Below are 18,962 nucleotides of genomic sequence, written 5' to 3'. Positions count from 1 at the left end.
ACTAAAATAATATTTTTAAATATAAATTTTATATTTATATGAGACAATTAATAATTTAAGGTATTTTTGGACGAAAAGATGAATTTGAAGAAGTGAAAATAAATAAATTTGAAGAGAAATAAAAAAAAAGATTATTTGAATTAAGAAAAAGACGAAGAGAATTAAGACAAAAATTTATAAAAGTGTATGAATATTTGATTGATGAGTATATTATTTAATATAATATTATTATTAATTAGAAAACTTAATATTGTTAATATTTTTTATTATTATTATATTACAAACATACTTTAGGAAAGTTAAAAAAATAGATATACAACATCTTCTTTGTTTGGTTTTTCTATTTTTAACTCTAAATAACTGTTTCTCTCTTTTTCGTCCGTTGAGCCAAACAAGGACTTAGTAAAAATATATTGTTTGTGATGATTTTAATAAAAGAATCAAATTTTTTATGTTTGAAAACCATTTTTAATTTGTTTAAATTTAGCCAACATATTGTTTTAAAATTGTTAAAGTAAAGAAGAAAAGTATCATTTTATTAAAATAAAAAAAAAACTTTTACATCGTTCATTCATTAAAAATAAAATAAAAAGATATAAATGTTTATATTAAAAAATATGAAGAAAGTGAATGTCTAGCTTAAAATATAATTATACAGGAGATAAGTATTGTTTTTCTTTCAATTTACGGTTTAATTATTATTTTTTATCTTATTATTAATATATTTTATTCAATTTGGTCTCCAGTACGAGTTTAATTAAGTTTTCCAATTTTTTAAAAACATAATCATGTGACTGTTTTAAGCTTCAATTGATTCCCTAAATTTTTTGAAAAGAAACATGTGACTTTTTTTAATATAGAAATGGGCGGCGGTTACATTATAACTTTCTATTTACATTGACTATAAGGTACAATGAAAGTGTAAACATGATATTTATATTTATTCTTTATTTTAATTAAATTTAAAAATAAAAAATCACTTTTCTCTTCTTTTAATTGTTACTTTATGTTTATGTTTATTTTAATTTATTTTAATTATTTTTTTTATATTAAATAAATTTATTAGTAACTAAAAAAAAGGTAAAAGTATAATTTCTATACGTATATTTTTTAATAAATTAAGTTGTTTAATTGATAAACTTAGTTTACTGTACTTATATATTATAATAATTTAATTAACCTTAATTCTACATAATTTATAATATTATGAGTAATTTAAGTTCTTGAATTTTATAAATTTATGAAAGCAATTCAAAAATTTAAATACTTTATAATTTCTGTAATATTTTAGTAAATAGAAAAGATTATATATAATATCTAGCTTCCCTAATTTGTACACCAATAAAATAGAGAAGGTTATATTTTTTTAATACTTCTCACATACATTTTCACATGCAGTTATAATTGTAAACACCTAAACTTGATCAAGGTATAAATTTATTTGTCTTTCCATCTTATGATACATGTTTTAAACAAAATCATTTAAGATTGAATATGTTTAGATTGATCATCGAGCCTCAATATGAATTTTGCTAAAAACTTTAAGACATAAAAAGGACTTTTATTAGAGACTGTACTGGTAAAGTATTTCTTGTAACTTAAATAACATGTGGAGTAAACATTTCATCTTTAATAAGTTTTATTCAATTAAGAAAATGTTTGGATAAGTAGATGAATAAAACTTGATAATTGTTTGTGTGTGAAATATTTACGTAAACTTATTTATGACATTTACACAATAATATTATTTAGAATAATTAAATATAAAAACATTTTATATACTATTTTTAATATTTTGTACATCATTACAATTCATGAGTGATTATTCATGATGGTCTACTATCAAAATGTCATGGCAAATGGGATAAAATTGTTAAAAATAAAGTATATGTTTTGGTTAATATTAAACAAGTAAATGGTGACAAAGGAAAAATGAATTAGTGTTATATTTTAATTAAAATAATCTTATAATATGGGTTAAGTAAGAGAAAGTTAAAATAGTTGAATTATTATTGAGTGTATGATTGAGTATATATTATAGTAAGCTAAATTGTTGGTGTGCATTTAAAAATAAAATAATTTAAAAACTTGAAAAAGTACACTTTACTGTAATTTAAAAAATATTATGATGCGTTTACTTAACTTAAATTGAAATTATATATATATATATATATATATATATATATATATATATATATATGATATCATATTCAATTAAATGTAATATTTCAAAAATTAAAAAAAAACAATAAGAATGTGCTACTTAAAATGTAAGAAGAATAAGATGAAACAATAAAAATGAAAATAACTAATTTATTTTTATTACATAATTTTGAAAAGATTACACCTTCTCTAAATTATGTATTTTTTTTATCATAACCAATACTTAACTATAAGTGGATTTATAGAACAGATTTACTATTCTTAGATTTAGAATCAATATCATTGGGAACCATTTTTTTCCAAAACCAATGTGAAGTCCAAAGTATGTTCATTTCTTCAATGGGAACGTTCTTGGTTTCAGGTAAAAGTAATGCAATGAAGATGGTCATGATAACCATAAATCCTGCGAATAAGAAGAAGAGACCAAACTTCAAGTGACAAAGCATTGTAAGAAAGACTTGAGCAATTGCAAACGTAAATAACATGTTGGTCACAACATTGATAGCTTGACCTGCTGGTCGAATTTCTAAAGAACATATTTCACTTGGCACCAACCATCCCAACGCTCCCCATGACCATGCAAATGCTGCAACATATGCACAAATAAAGAACAACAAAATATCTGCTTCAACTCTACTGAATGCTCCTTGACCATTTAGCCCAAACCTTAGACCGATCATGATTCCAACGATAACCTTCCATCAAAAGTATTAGCAATAAGAAACATTATATATAACAAATTGTGTTTTCCTTAGGTTTCAATATTTATATAGTGATACACAAAAATATTCTTTGTTATACAAATTTATCCATGGTTGTTCAAGTAATATTTACTAAATCAACCATGCATGTTCATAAACAAGAAATTGTTGGAGATTTGTCATCAATTAGATATATGGTCAATTTATAATATGTAAGTGAGTACAAATCTCATTTTCTAAGTTGATTTTGTTGGTTTGAGTTAAACTTAAAGTCTACTTATTAAGATTGTATCATAATCATTTAAAGCCTATTTTGATGAAGTTTGTGATTTGTTGGGTTTATTGTGTCACACATTATTTTGCTACTATCAGACCATCCTTAAATATCTAGTCTTTCGCTTGAGATGTATATGAACCTCAACTTACAAGCTGATTTTGTAAGACTAAGTTATGTTTAAATCCATTTCTTAAGATAAATTAGCAAGGTTTAAAGTTTTATTGAAGTTATGAGTTGAAAGTATTGGACTTATTAAATTTTACCTGACAAATAAACATTTGGACACCACCTTCAAGAAGTAACACTCTTCTTCCAAACTTGTCTACTGTTAATATAGAAACTAGTGTTGCAACAACATTAACAACTCCAGTGATAACTGCAGACATGAGTGAAGCATCACTACCAAAGCCCAAAATCTGAAAGAGAACCGGGGCATAAAACATGATGACATTGATGCCAGTGAGTTGTTGAAAGGTTGGAATAAAAATGCAGAAAATTAGTTGAGGCATATATTTTGGTCTTGTAATGTTCTTCCATGGATGTTCTACATGTTTTGCCGTTTCACTAGCCTCAACAAGATCTTGATATTCCTCGTCAATTTTCTCAGTGCCACGAATTTTTTTCAACATTTTCTTAGCTTTTTCATACTTTCCTCTTTCAATCAAAGAATTAGGTGTTTCAACCACACAGAGAGATCCTATACATAACAAAATTGCTGGCACAACTGCAATGCCTAGAGAAATCCTCCATCCATTTTCATGCTTAGATGTACCATAGTTGATTAGGTTTGCAACTAGGATACCAAGTGTGATCATCATTGAGAAGCCAATATTGAGTGCTCCTCTAATTTTTGGTGGAGCCACTTCAGACAAATACACTGGTACAGACTATTGATGTAATAAACAAAGGTGGAAAAGTTAATCATCATTTTCCTTGGAAAATACAAAAACACAAACCAGATTAAATGATTATATGTATAACTTATGTTAATTCTTACCTGATTACAAAATCCCACTCCAATTCCTAAAAATAAACGACCAATGATAAGCATTTCAATGTTCATGGCAAACCCATTCAATAGTGAACCAACAAGAAAAAACAAGCCTCCAATGAGCATAGAGGCTTTACGCCCTAGCATTCTAGTTGTAGTAGAAGCAAAAAAAAGAAGCTATTAGCGCTGCAAGGTATAAGGAAGAGGTGAATAATGTAAGAAGTTGGTCGTCAAATTTGCAATATTGATTCTTGCTTTCTGATTTATCTTTCATCTGTTTGTACACGCCAGGGAAGAACTTAATCAAAAATGGTTCCATGGAAGTCACTCCTCCTGTAATACCAAGATCATATCCAAAGAGAAGACCTCCCATTGCAGCCACAAAACATGTAATCAGTACAAATGTTGTGACATTCCCCTCATAATGTTTCGCTTCATCTAAAGAAAAGCCACCTGCCATATTTCAAATTGTAGTTTTCACAAATATCCTAACTCAATTCCACTCTCCTTAATATTAATTGACCCCCTTCAGAAGTATGTAACTATTACAAGAAAAGAACAATAACCACTTTGAACAATGTACTTTCTCCTTTTCTTTCTTTCTTTTTTCTCTTATCATTGTTTTACACATAAATTTATGTTTTCATAAGTAGAGAAGCAAAACACTCTTGATGGTTGAAAAATGTTACAACAAAAATAGGTTTCAATCGTCACTTATCCATTACTTTTTTGTTGGAATAATGAATAAATTGATTAAATTTATTAGTATTTGCTAGAAAGTTGGAAATCAAGTTATTATTTACCTCAAAAATATTACTAATTAAAATTAAGATTTGAACTTTGTTATTTGACTCATTCTTATTATTGATTTATTCTCCCACACTTTAATTTGTGTCTAACAAAGTATAATTATTTTTTTAATTCATAAACACAGTGTTACCCCACAAATGTAATTGTCTCCGTGGGTATTTACAAATAAAATTTGTCACGGATAGTTGGTATACACAAGTATTTATTATATGCAGGTAATCAGTATTTTGTTAAGTTAAATATAATTAAAATTAAAATTTAATTTACATTTTATTAGGTTAAATTTAAATAAAATTTAATTTATATTTAATTTAATGTATATTATATTTTATATTTATATTTTTTGTAATTTTATTTTAAAAATTTAAAAAATATTTTTTAAATATTCGTAGGTATCCATAGATAACCATGAGTTTTAAAACATCCATGAATTATTTTATTCGGGTATCCAACAGGTAAACGGGACGGTTGCAAGTCAACATTTTCTTGTGGGTCGAGTCAGGGGTAAACACTATCCGTATCCGACCCGACCCGACCTGTTGTGATCCTACTTGTGCATTAAGTAAAACTTGTGATACATATTTGTTAGCATTTTACAATTAATTGGATTAAAAGTGTTCACATTATTGCATTTCAAAAAAAAATAATGGATTTTGATTGAGTATTGAATTAGTAGTGGGACCTAGTTAACAAAAATGTCTAAAAAGATAATTAAATCTAAATTTAAATAAATATTTTAATCTTTAAATGTTAAAAATATACTTTATTATTATTATTATTATAAAGAAATAAATAGTAAAATTATCCTTTTGTTTTTAAGAAATTAGATTAAAAGGATAAGAATCATGGATATTCGTCCCATAACCCGTCTCCATATTCGTTCGGGTATCTGTTATGTGGGTATCTGCGTATTTTTTTAATATTCACGGATACTCGTAGGTATCAATGTGTATTTGCAAAAAAAAAATTAAAAATATTTAATAATACATCACCATCATAAATTGAAAACAAAGTCCAAAGAACTCATTTAAATGATGTTGAATGACAAATTACAAAGAATTATATTGTATTTTAAAAATAACTCATTTAAATGTGTTAATATTTTAATCATTTTTTTAATTTAAATGTTTTAATGTTTTAATCATTTTTTTAATTTAATTTAGAGTTTAGTGAATACGGGTATCCACGAGCAGTGACGGATCTTGACGAAAATTGTTGGGGGAACCAAAATAATACATCAAAAATTTATATATTTAATTATTGTCACTAATAAAATAAAAATAAATACATAATTTAGTATAACAATAACTAAAAAAGAAATCACACATATCTAAAAAATTGTCAAAAGAAAATTCAATAATAATTAAACCCACACTTAAAATCCAGTTATAAAAAAAATATTTTTTTTCTATTTTCATAAAATAAAAAATTAATATACAAGAGACTGATTAAATAAATGATTAAACTAATATTTTACTATCAAGCGAGACAAGAGAGAATTACCTTCTTCTTTATTTCTTCAAGAATGGAAGAAAATCGCTGAAAGATGAGAGCAAAAATAATAGATTTTTTTCTCTTAAAAACAAAAGAAGATAGGTGAAAACAATTTGTGAGAAACTCAAGACATATAATGGAACTACAATTAAAATTTGGTTATAAAAAAACATAGTATAATATTTTTTCTTCTATGTTCATAAAATAAAAAATTAATATAAAACAGACTCATTAAATAAATTATTAAACTAATATTTCACTATCAATTGAGACCAAAAAATTATCTTCTTTTTTCCCCCCTCGAGTATGGAAGAGAACATAGGAGAAATAAGAACAAAAATGATAGATCTTTTTCTCTTCAAAAATAAAAGAAAACAACTAAGAATGAGATATGAGAACAATTTGTGAGAAACTCAAGACATATAATGGAACCACAATTAAGATTCGGTTATAAAAAAACACACAATACAATCTTTTTTCTTCTATATTCATGAAATAAACAATTAATATAAAGGAGGATCATTAAATAAATTATTAAACTAATATTTCACTATCAATTGAGAGGAAAAAATTACCTCCTTCTTTACTCCCATCAGAATGGGAGAAGACAAAGACAAAGGAGAAATAAGAGCAAAAATAATAGATCTTTTTCTCTTCAAAAACAAGAAAAAACATGTGAGAATGAAATACGAGAACAATTTGTGAGAAACTCAAACCATAATAAATAAAAAATAAAAAAAATATCTTGATAAATCTTTTTATTCTTTATTTTTTATTATGTTTAATTTTATATTTTATTATTTATTAACATTAATTATTATGTTTATAAAAGAAATAAAATATTTGGTTTAATTATAATATATTTTTTAATATTTATAATATAATATAAAAAAAAAATTAAAACTTTGGGGGGGGGGGGGGGGGGGGGCATGGCCCCTCCCTGTCCTAACAGTGCTCCGCTACTGTTCACGAGTACGAGTACTATGATAGTCGTAACCGATTCCGTTAACATGCAGGTATAAAAAAACATGTACCCATTATTTGCGAGTATTCATTTACAATATCAATTTTCTACTATTGCAGGTTTTATCTACTGTACCACAAGTACATCCTAATCTAAATAAATTAAATACCTAAAGTTTTTAAATTGTAGAAAGTTATTATTATTAGTTTATTTCTTCGAGTTTTATATAATCATTAAAATACAGTTTGATTTATGGGGGGTTAATTTTTGTTAAAGATTTTAATTACGCAATTTAATTGAGTAATTAGTCTTAGTCATATTCTTTTATTTGTATTATTTGAATTCTATAATTTGTTTTAGAAATTTGAGTATATTTTCGGTAATCAAATTATGTCTTAGGCTTTTATTTATATATATATATATATATATATATATATATATATATATATATATATTTTAATTTTGGTTAGGTTTGTTCAATTTGATATTTTTTTTTACTATTCTATTAGGTCTTAATTTTTTTTTTTCAAATCTTGTCATTTTTTTCCTTTTTGCTGACAGCGTTGACATAGTTAACAATGTACATGTCACGTGTCAATTTGTAATATTTTTTATGTTTTAAAATATTTTTTTAACTTTTTTAATTCAAAAAATTTGTTCACATGTAAAGTCAGTATTGTGTTTTACGTGTTAGTATCAATGTCACATGTTTAGTCTTAATTTTTTTTAAATATAAAAAATTTTGATCATTCCGAAAGCAAATTTATTTTTTATATAAATGTTATACTAATAATTTGTTTTAAATTTACATTTTTATTAATTATTTATTAAATTAAATTATAAATTCTATATAATTCTTATATTCGATTATTAAATAAAATTTTATTATTAGTAAAACATAAATTTAATATTTATAAAAAATTATAATATTTCTAACATTTTTTAAATGTCAAGTAAAACATAAATTTAGTTTTCTAATATTTTTAAATATCTAGTAAAACTTAAATTTAATATTTCTAAAATATTACTAATATTTTTAATATTTTTAAATGTCAAATTTAAAAATATTAATATATTTAGAATATAATTTTTAGTAGAAAACATTTAATAATTATATTATATTAATATTATAATAATTTTATTCTATTTAATAATTGAATCTAAGTATTATATTAAATTTATAATTAAATACAATAATTTATAATTGAATTTTAAATATAATTTAAAAAAATTTCAAATTTAATAAAAATATTAGTATAATATTTATATACAAATGAAATTTAGTTTCAATTTGAAAGGGGAAAAATTGTTTTATTTTAACAAAAATTGATACTGAATTGAACAAAAATAATGAATCTAAGGGTTGAATTGAACAAAAGATAATGACACAACTATGAACTAACATATGACACTGACATTGACATGCGACACAATGTTGACTTGACACGTGAACAATTTTTAAAAAGAAATTAAAAAAATAAAATTTGGAAAATAATAAAAAAATTAAAAAAATCACAAATTAACACATGACATACACAATTCATAGACGTTAACTATTTAAATGTTAGCAAAAGTGACCAAATTGAAAAAAAAAATGACAAAAAATAAAACTTAATTGAACATTAAAACAAAATAAGAACAAAATTGAACAAACTCGACAAAAATAGGGAGCAAAAAGTATTTAAGTTAATGTATTACTTGTGTTTATTATTTGGATGCAGTAGAAAACAACCACTTAAACAAATTAAGTTGCGAACTAGGCGAAAAATTTTGTAAGGTAATGATTTTTGAATCATTCCAAAAATAGGGTAAATTTTATTTGTTTTCGAGAAAATTAAGGATCTTAACATCTTATGATGAAATGAATTGTAGGATAAAGATTTCACTCACATATGGATGAAACCAATCAAAATATAATTTTGTGTGATGGGAATTGCACATGTAATTGAGAGAATTATACAATTGGGAAGTCATTTGGCTGAGAAAGTAGTTGAAATTGCATTTGTTATGAGTTGTTCAATGATGAGGATTTTGGTTGATGTCATTAATGGATGTTGGTTCCATAACATGTTCATTAGGAATAACGTGTTTAAAAGGATGAGTGCAACTTTGATTGGCACCTGTGCACAACCACAAAACGGTTCAATCCATCTGTCTAAACACAATTATTATTTGGACTCAAAAGTGTGTTCTAGCTTATCATTGATATAGATACTGTCATTGTCTTGTGCCGAATTTTCACTATTGAGTTCAACTTATTTGTTGTGTTTTCTTGGAGTTTAAAGGCTTCAAGATAATTCCCAAATTCTGAATACCATGCAATCAGAATCTAGGAAGGTTGCTTCAAGAACTAGACCTACTACCTCAAACCCAAAAGGAAAAAACAATGGTTTAATATATGGTTTTGCTTCCTGATTTGGCTTGGATTGCGGGAAACTTATTTGCGGATTGACTCAAAGGTTTGGAAGACCCAAAACAAACTTAAGATGAGGTTTTTTATTTAAAATTTATTTTTTTAACTTTTTTTTTATATAATTTATTGTTTAAATTATCAAATTAATTTCATTTAATATTTCTTTTCAATACATGATAAGACTAATTCGTTCAATATTTTTATATATTTTTAATTGTTATCATAAGTTTGAGACTTAAACTTATCATTATCACTAACTACTTCTCTTTTTCTATTGTTGCTTTCACGTATATTTATATTTTTATTATCTTGTTCATTCATAGAATAAAACATCCACTTGTTTTTCTAATTCATTCTTCATGTCTATTTTTATAAATTTATTTTTGTGATGCAACTAAAGCTTCAAATTTTCTCTTCTTAAATTTTGAATTGCCTGATTCAAATTTTTTAGTTGACATATATATATATATATATATATATATATATATATATATATATATATATATATATATATATATATATAAAATAAAAATTTGTAATACATAAAACACTACTAAAAGTAAGTATATAAAAAAGAGAGTTAAAACAATAAATCTGGTTCTGGTTGTCAAGAAAGTAAACTCGATCTTAGACATGTAGTATCTTGAAGTCTCAAGCCTCTTTCTATTTCTCATGTCTAAACTTTTTCATAAACTGCAAATTTATTTTGAGATTAATCATTAATAAAAATAAATAAAAAAATTATTGTTTCTCAACTAGAACCTTAAACCATAAACTCTAAACAAAACCATACAAAAGAAATGCATTTCTAATCCTAATACAAATTCAATAAATTGAATACAAACAACATAAACACAAATAGAAAGAAAAATATACTTACAAAAAGTGAGAATAAAAATATTGTTACACATAGACAATATGAGATTCAAAGAATGAAATTTGTTAAAATGTTTGAAAAAAAACTTATAGAGTAGAAAAAAGTAAGGCCATGTAAGGAGTGAAACTAAAAGATAAGCGGTCACAAAGAAATAAAACAAGAAAATAAAATCAAAATTGAAGTCATATATAAAAGAAGAAAATATAATCAAAGTTGCAGTCACATATAGATAAAAGAAAAGAATAAAATCAAAACTAAAGTCACATTAAGATAAAGAAGAAAATATAATCAAAATTAAAGTCACACAATAGAGATAAAAAAAGAACATAGAATCAAAATTGAAGTCACATATAGATAACAAAAGAAAATAGAATCAAAATTGATTATAAAAGAATAAAGATAACTAATCATTCTTTTTTTCTCGAACAAATTTATAATTTATTCAAATAAAATTAACTCATTAAATATCATTTTTAATACTAGTGAAAATTAGCATACACTAATAATAATTTAATTAGATTTTATTCTCAAACATAAATATATAATTAATTTAATAGAAGTATATTAGTACTATTTATTTAGGCCTCTCTTTATCTTAGACATAATTTTATAATTAATTTAGCAGAGTTATATTAGTGCTATATTAATACTAAAAAAAATTTTGAGGCTTTCTTTTTTCGAACGCCTAAAGCGAATATTTTACGTGTTTTACCCTTGAGACAACCCACTTCTTGGTTAAATATGGGAAGATTTCCTGGATGGATTTTGATTGAGGTTTGATGAATGTTTTAAGTTAGAAAACGTTGTTTTATGCTCTTAAGTTGAATGTTGATGGTTGAAGATGGTCTAGTTAAAGTCAGCCTATTGAAAGTTAAACATAATTATAACTTAAGAAAGTGCTAAGGATTAGAAAGAATCTTGCACCACTCAAACTCATTGAAATAAACATGTATAACAATTTATCACTTGAGACTTAACTCACAAGAATCATAAAGAGAGGAGTTTTCCTTCTCATAAACACTTCAGACTTTTGCACATAAATGAATTTTCTTCGAAAGTAAGAGTGTCTACATTGTCAACGGTTGGGTAAGGTATGAGTAGTAGTTTCCACATACCTTATCCGCTGGATAAATATTTGTCTTGTACCCGTCCTCATATCCATGCGGGTATCTGTTAGGTACCCACATATTATTTTAATATCTGTGGATATCTTTAGGTACCCATAGGTATTTAAAAAAAATAAAAAAGTATTTAATAACATATTTTAACCATAAATTCAAATAAAATACAATACATCCTTATCATAAATTGCAAACAAAGTCTAAATAAACTCAAATTCATACTAGTCAAAACAAAATTATACAAAAGTAGATATCAAATGATGTTAAACACAGTAGAAGTTTTTTAATTTGTGCTTGGATTAACAAACCCACTTTAGAATTTAGCGGATACGGGTATCCACAGGTGCGAATACTATGATACTCATAATCACCCTGTTAACATGTGGATATATAAAATACTCATATCCATTACTCGCGGGTATCCATTTATAATATTCATTTTCTATCTGCGATTCTATCCGTGGATATCCATGAATTTTATCCCTATCAACGATATTGATAAATTTTATCTTATTTTTATATTTAATATTATTATACTTGAAAAAAATAGTTTATTAAACAAAAACCATTATTTATTTTCCTTAAAAAAATTGTAACTTTATAGAGCTATTTTTTTTCTCTTTATCTTCGTCCATACTTAAAGTAATTCTTTTTCTTACATCATCTTCTTCTTCTTGAGGAGAATTCATCCATGAATAAGAAAAACATGATTAGTAACAAATGACAATGGAGAATCTAATGCCAAATAATATAATTATATTCGTTAGGTCGAACGTTTGTTACTAGGAAAAAAGCCATAGTTAATATTTAAAATACAATTCTTACTATTTAAGAGAATAACACCTCAAGTTTTATCATTTAATTGTGACTTGATCTATCTACCATCTACCACATGACAATCCCCAATTTTCAACGATTTTGTTACCTTAACAACTTTGATATAAATTTTTAGATTGAACGTTTAAAAGTTATAATTGTAATTCTAATACAATTTTTCACATTTAAAAGTGTAGTCACGGTTTGAGTGTGACTTGGTCTATACAACTTCCATTATAGTTGCGCCCATCGAAGTTAGAAAAATGTGAATTTAAACTTTGTCGAAACCTATCCCAATGTCATATCCTCTACACCGTCCAAACATACAAATAACAACTACTGTACAATTTTTTTTTTCATAAGAAGACTACAACTTTGGCAAATTGTAAAAATATCATTAGGAGAAAGAAAAATCGAATTTGAAGTCTTCGCTGAAACTAAGATGTTAAATACATGGAGCACACATACTAATTCTTCTAAGTTGAATCTCCTTATCCGAAGAAATTTTACTATTTCAAAGAATAAAAATAATGAAATCCTCCCAAATCATCAAACATCTTCAGTTATAGGAATTTTTAGAAGAATGAAAGAAATTCCTAATCACTTTCTAAGTAAGGATACAAAAATCATTTAAGGTCTAATTAGGAACATCATATATGAGAAATAAATTTTATAGTGTTTTAGAAGAAGAATTTCTCGCAAAACATTATAAACACGAATGAGAGATATCAAGCTTTAGCATTCTAAGTATGAACAACTTTAGAAGAAAGATCTTTTCATTATCAGGAATCCAAACTATCTTGAAAATACAAATTTTAAAATACTAATTGTCATTCTAAAAGTGAATCTGCTCACAATTACCATCAATCTAACAATTTTTTTTCAAGATTAGGATCATACAATTCAGTAGCACCAAGCCAACAAAAAAAAATATAAATAACAAGCTTATCATATTTGGTTGCTATAAAATTAATTCTAATTTAATAAATTATGGGTTAAATATGTTTTTTATTCCTCGAGTTTCAGTTAAATTTGAAATTATTCTTTCTTCAAAATTTTTAACCAATTTAGTTCTTCATCTCTATAAATACGTGAATTTAGTTTTTTTAACCAAATTTTATTAAATTTATCTGACTTTAAAAAAATGATAGTATTTGAATTGTTTACACTATTTGACACATTTTCGCTTTAATGTTAATTCAAATATTATCATAAAACGCATTTGAAACGTCAAATAAACTTTAAAAAAAAATGGTTAAAAAGACTAAATCTGTATATTTATAAAGTTTGAGGACTAAATTAGGTCAAAGTTTTGAAGATAGAGTAATTTCAATTTTCAATGAAAATTAAATGACCAAAAACATATTTAACCCATAAATTATTAAACAAAAAGTTGATATATTTTAATTCAAACTTATCTTCAATTTAAGTTTAAATTAATAATTTATATCATAATATGACAATTTCCAAATATATATTTAGTTATTATACAATTTCTTAAAATGTAATGATTTATCAAACTAATATACGCTAAATGTTAAGCTAGACGATTATTTTTTAAATGTGGCGTTTCCATTTTTGTGTTCTTAATCATTTATTTAATTTAATGTATATTTACAAAAGTAGCATAATTTTGGAAGGAAATTTTTAACCAAAACTTTCTTCTTCTTCTTTTCTTTCTTTTATACATAAAAGACACTCTAAAAACATATAATTTTTTTAAAAACAAATTTCTATTATTTAATCATTAAATAGAAATGAGTATATTGAATGTTTTAAAAAGAAAAATATGAGTTGATTCAGAGTCAGAGGTGATAGAGAAGGATCAATCCTGTGAAATAAGTTTCAGGTGGTTTGTGTTTCCCCTTTGTTTCCAAGGTTTGTGCTGAGAAACCTCAACATCTTTTGAGTGCATTATTTCAATTCCATTTTGATGTCATCTTAGTTGGCCAGAGAAGGGACTCCACAATCTACCCCATTTATTCTGCTTATACTTTTATCATAATCTGACACCTCTCTCACCAAATCCTCAATCCAACTTCCCATTTCAAACACCAGATTGGGACCCTTCATTTTTCCACTTTCTAAACATTTCACATCAATCCACCCTCACCCAATTTTGCATAAACACCAAAATTTCCCTTCTCTCATCTTTTCTCTTTTGCTATTTCACTCCTCTCAAATTTATTAAACATAGATCCCCACAACCCACTCAGATTTAACAAGATCCTCCCCAATTAATTCCAACACCTAGTTTCAGATACCTCATAACATTCAAATTCATTTTTTCAGATTTGCTTCGTTGCTTTTTGGCTTCATTCTGGGGAGGCAGTAAAAACCATGCACCATCATGTAATCATCGCCTTCGCTTTTGACAACTATACACACATTGCACACGTGGCGACACGCTTTTATTTCGAATCCATGCCACCAACCATTTCATAGTACACACAAAAATATAAATACAACCAAAATTATCCCCATCCACACGCAGATATGGAACATGATCCAGGGAGGAGAGAGGAAAATACAAAAATTCATCATCTTGCAGTTCCACCAAAACCGCAGCAAAAATGTCCTCGCTGCAATTCCACCAACACCAAGTTCTGCTACTTCAACAACTACAGTCTCTCACAGCCTCGTCACTTCTGCAAAACATGTAAACGCTACTGGACGCAGGGTGGAACCTTCAGAAACATACCCGTTGGTGGTGCTTCCCGTAAGGCCAAACGTGGAAAAACAGATTCTTCTTCACTCTCCAATTCACTCACATTACCACACTCAAATTTCATGAACCCTTCTGCATCACTCACCATGGCTCACTCAACTAGCCCCTACTATCAACTTGCAGCCGCCGCCGCCGCCTCCGCCGGTGGTGGGTATTTGCCATCTATGGCAACGCTTCATTCTCTGACCACATCACAGCCTTTCAACCAGTACCTGAATGTTGCCGGTTCTTCTTCTTCTTCTTCTATTTTGCCTCTTCTGTCTGGCTTCAACGCTGCTGCTTCTTTTTCTCCTCGGTTCCATCACGTGGGAATCAGAGAGAGGGTGGAATCTCTCTATCCTGCACCACAACGTTTGCTTCCATCAAACATGTCTGGTGGCAGTGCTGCAGCAGCACAAAGCTTGATTAATGATGTTTCGAGTTCAAACCTGGCTGGTTCTGATGTCTCTTTGTGGAGTGCTACTATCAACGCCACTTCCATCACTGGAAACTCTGATCGCAACAATGTCAAAGGTGGTTCTTCCTCTTTGATCCCAAACCACTGGCTTCATCCTCCGGGGTATCGTCCTCCTCAATAATCCCATGGGAACTTGCTACAAGTGCAGACATGGAGAATAACTACATTGTCCTGTCACCAACTTCATGTGTTTGATTTTTGGTTTTTCCTTCTAGTGTCTTAATAAGGTTGCCGGATGTGTATTTATATTATTTAATTAAATTATGTTTTTGAGTGATCAACGCAAGAGGATTTTATTATGTCATAATATATAGCAACCATAGCCGTTTTGTTTCTTTGGTTACGAGATTAAACATGATGGTACAAGGTAGAACTAGTTTTTTTTTTTTATGATCCTCTGTTTTGTTAAAAGCAAACTAGTTTTGAAGGGAAGTGTGATGAGGACGAGGAAAGTAGATTGGTAATTAACGAGGATTATGGCTACTTATGAGGTGAAGCCATGCATGAAAAAGGTTAATTCTTGGTTTGAAAAGTTGATGGAAAAGGTTGTTCCCCATTGATTGTGCAAGTGGGGGTGACTAAATCACTTCACCTTTATATGTAGGTCGAGAATCTAAAATGCTTAACTTTAGTTCCGTTTTTTACGCAACATAATTGTGTTTTTTTTTTCTTTACTGAAGGTTAAAAATTTGTTAATTTAATTATAAGAAACTTGTTAATATTACATAGATTTAAGATTCAAAGCTCATGCAAAAATTTATTATAATATTAAGATTATTAAAAGGGTGATAAACTTAATTTAAGAATCTTACAGTCCACTTCCTACTAGTTAAAACATTATTTCTATTGTTTTTTTTTATTAAATCCATTATTTGTTTTTATTATTATACAATAATTTAACATTTTGAGTATTTTACATGTCTATTCTCTCCATCATAAATGTATCTGTAGTATACTGTACTATTTACTTTTTTTTTTAAATAAACAAATATTTATTTGATCTTTATTTTTTATTTCTAGTTTTATTTATCTTCACTACATAGTAACGTATCAATAATACTCATATAATTGTCAATAATAATATAGTTATAAAATCAACCTTTTCTTTAATTTTTGTTAACAAATAATAATTTTTATTTTAAAATTAACATATTGAATAAAAGGTTTGAATTTGACAAAACTGACGGATTTAAATAAGCTTGTATTAAATGCTTATAAGAAAATAAAAAACTAAAAACCAATTAAAAATGCATAAGACAAAAACAACACTCATAAGAATAATAAACAAAAATGGTATTGTCGCTGTCAAAATTTTAGAATGATTTGATCGATTTACTGATTACCTTATATGGTACAGAAAAAGATTTATAAGGATTTGGTTTATTAAATTATAGCATATTAATTATATTTTTGGGAATAATTTAAGTTTTAATCAAATTGAAAACTACAAAAATAAAAATAACTTCTATGTTCCTACAAAAAGAATAACTTTTATTCTATGCATCCTCCTGAAATGGAAAAAATTATGTGTTCTGTTCTGTGATTTGTGAAAACTTCAAATTAAAATATATAATATAACTCTTTGTTATTAAAAACTGGAGCATGCCTTCATGCATAAGATTTTAAAATGTATAAAAACACAATCTAATTCGTTTTTGTGTTTTTCTTCTTACAAAAGATTTTAAAATGTTTGAAAACACAATTTAATTCATTGTTGTGTTTTTCCATTTTATATAGTTTATTAAATGTCAATTTTTGATAGAAGTATAAATTTTGTTATCAGAATATGTAAAATAACAAATATGTTCATATTTTATACTGTATCTTTTTAAAATAAATTCCTTTTTTATTTTATTATTAAAGGTGTTTATAGTTTTTGTTTGTTAACTCTTGAATTTTTTGTCCGTAGATAAATTCTTTTAGTTATAAAAAGATTATAGTCAGTTATTATATTTTCCATATTATATATTTTAAGATTAATCTAATATTATATCTTAATTATTTTAACGTTTAAAATTTTAAAATTTTATACTTTATTTATACCATTATATAAAAGATTCTCTTTTTTATGTCCATATTTTGTTTCTTATTATACCCTAAAGTAACATTTTTTTAAAATTAGTTTTACTGATTTTACTCTTTAGGTAGTTTTTTTTTAATTTAACCGCTTTTATGTTTGACCATTTTTTTTTAATTTAACTATTTTTTAAATTAAATTTATGTTTAAATATCTTTTTGGTCCTCATTTTCGTAGTGTTTGTTACGGATGATTCTCATTTTGACATAATGTTTAAAATGGTTCTCATTTGTTACCGAATGTTTAAAATGATCCTCATCTTCGCAATTCATGTTTTATTTGATCCTTTCTTGTAACGCCGTTTAAATCATTAACGGAGCACACAGTTTGTTTTAAGGTGTGTTACGTGTACTGTACATATGACTAATTAACATTAATTTCTCAATTTAGGAGAAATTTTGCAATTAGGGCCATTTTTTCATCTTCGTCTTTCTTAAGCTCGAATTTGTAGAGGAAGCAACTAATACTTACAATTTCATCATTGGATTGCAGAGGTATACAATAAGGTATATGTAAGCATCACATCACTCTTTCCCCCAAACTACTGGGTGTGTGCTACTAGCAGCTTTCCACATGAGTATCTTTAATTTTTTGCCAGAGAATCTTTTTCTAAAACTTGCATAGAGATGCCTCATGCAAAATATTAGCTGCAACTGCAATCTAATAATGAAATGACAAGTATTAGCTGCTTCCTCGAGCTCAAAAAAGACGAAGATGAAGAAATTTTCCTAATTGCAAAATTTCTCCTAAATTGAAAAATTAACGTTAATTAGTCATATGTACAGTACATGTAACACAACCTAATACAAACCGTGTCAGCTGTACAATGCTCTGTTAATCATTTAAACGGCGTTACAGAAAAGGACCAAATAAAACATGAATTGCGAAAATGAGGACCATTTTAAACATTCGGTAAAAATGAGGACCATTTAAATATTCGATCAAAATGAGGATCATCCGCAACAAACACTACGAAAATGAGGACCAAAAAGGTATTTAAGCCTTAAATTTATCTCTGGAATAAATAAATGATTTATATTAAAATTATAAAATTTAATTATCTTTTATTTTTT

The 18,962-nt window shown here is 26.2% G+C and overlaps 2 protein-coding genes across 2 annotated transcripts; one reads left to right on the top strand and one right to left on the bottom strand.

The window, feature by feature from the left end:
- Window positions 1–2,402: 2,402 nt before the first annotated feature.
- Window positions 2,403–4,592, bottom strand: LOC114178867 (sugar transport protein 10-like). The gene is made up of 4 exons (XM_085671509.1): window positions 4,417–4,592; window positions 4,139–4,280; window positions 3,405–4,028; window positions 2,403–2,858 (listed from the first exon to the last, which is right to left on the bottom strand). Exons 1-4 carry the CDS (start codon window positions 4,590–4,592, stop codon window positions 2,403–2,405), a joined length of 1,398 nt encoding a protein of 465 aa, XP_085527635.1.
- A 10,347-nt stretch (window positions 4,593–14,939) lies between these two features.
- Window positions 14,940–16,229, top strand: LOC114177573 (uncharacterized). The gene has a single exon (XM_028062970.2). It carries the CDS (start codon window positions 15,124–15,126, stop codon window positions 15,931–15,933), a length of 810 nt encoding a protein of 269 aa, XP_027918771.1. The 5' UTR covers window positions 14,940–15,123; the 3' UTR covers window positions 15,934–16,229.
- The last annotated feature ends 2,733 nt before the right edge of the window (window positions 16,230–18,962 follow it).

The sequence above is a fragment of the Vigna unguiculata genome, chromosome 3 (assembly GCF_037176805.1).
Source record: "Vigna unguiculata cultivar grain cowpea cultivar isolate G323 ecotype 2 chromosome 3, ASM3717680v1, whole genome shotgun sequence".
NCBI classification, from domain to species: domain Eukaryota; kingdom Viridiplantae; phylum Streptophyta; class Magnoliopsida; order Fabales; family Fabaceae; genus Vigna; species Vigna unguiculata.
The sequence above is the reverse complement of the archived record's forward strand: the minus strand, read 5'-3'. Positions and strand labels throughout refer to the sequence as shown.

Bases quoted from the DNA above. Each gene is read 5' to 3' on its own strand.
- LOC114178867 (XM_085671509.1), bottom strand. From the start codon at position 4,592: ATGGCAGGTGGCTTTTCTTTAGATGAAGCGAAACATTATGAGGGGAAT. The intron at 4,281-4,416 runs GTACAAACAGAT...TACTACAACTAG, and splicing joins ATTAAGTTCTTCCCTGGCGT to AATGCTAGGGCGTAAAGCCT. The intron at 4,029-4,138 runs GTAAGAATTAAC...TTACATCAATAG, and splicing joins GAGTGGGATTTTGTAATCAG to TCTGTACCAGTGTATTTGTC.
- LOC114177573 (XM_028062970.2), top strand. From the start codon at position 15,124: ATGGAACATGATCCAGGGAGGAGAGAGGAAAATACAAAAATTCATCAT.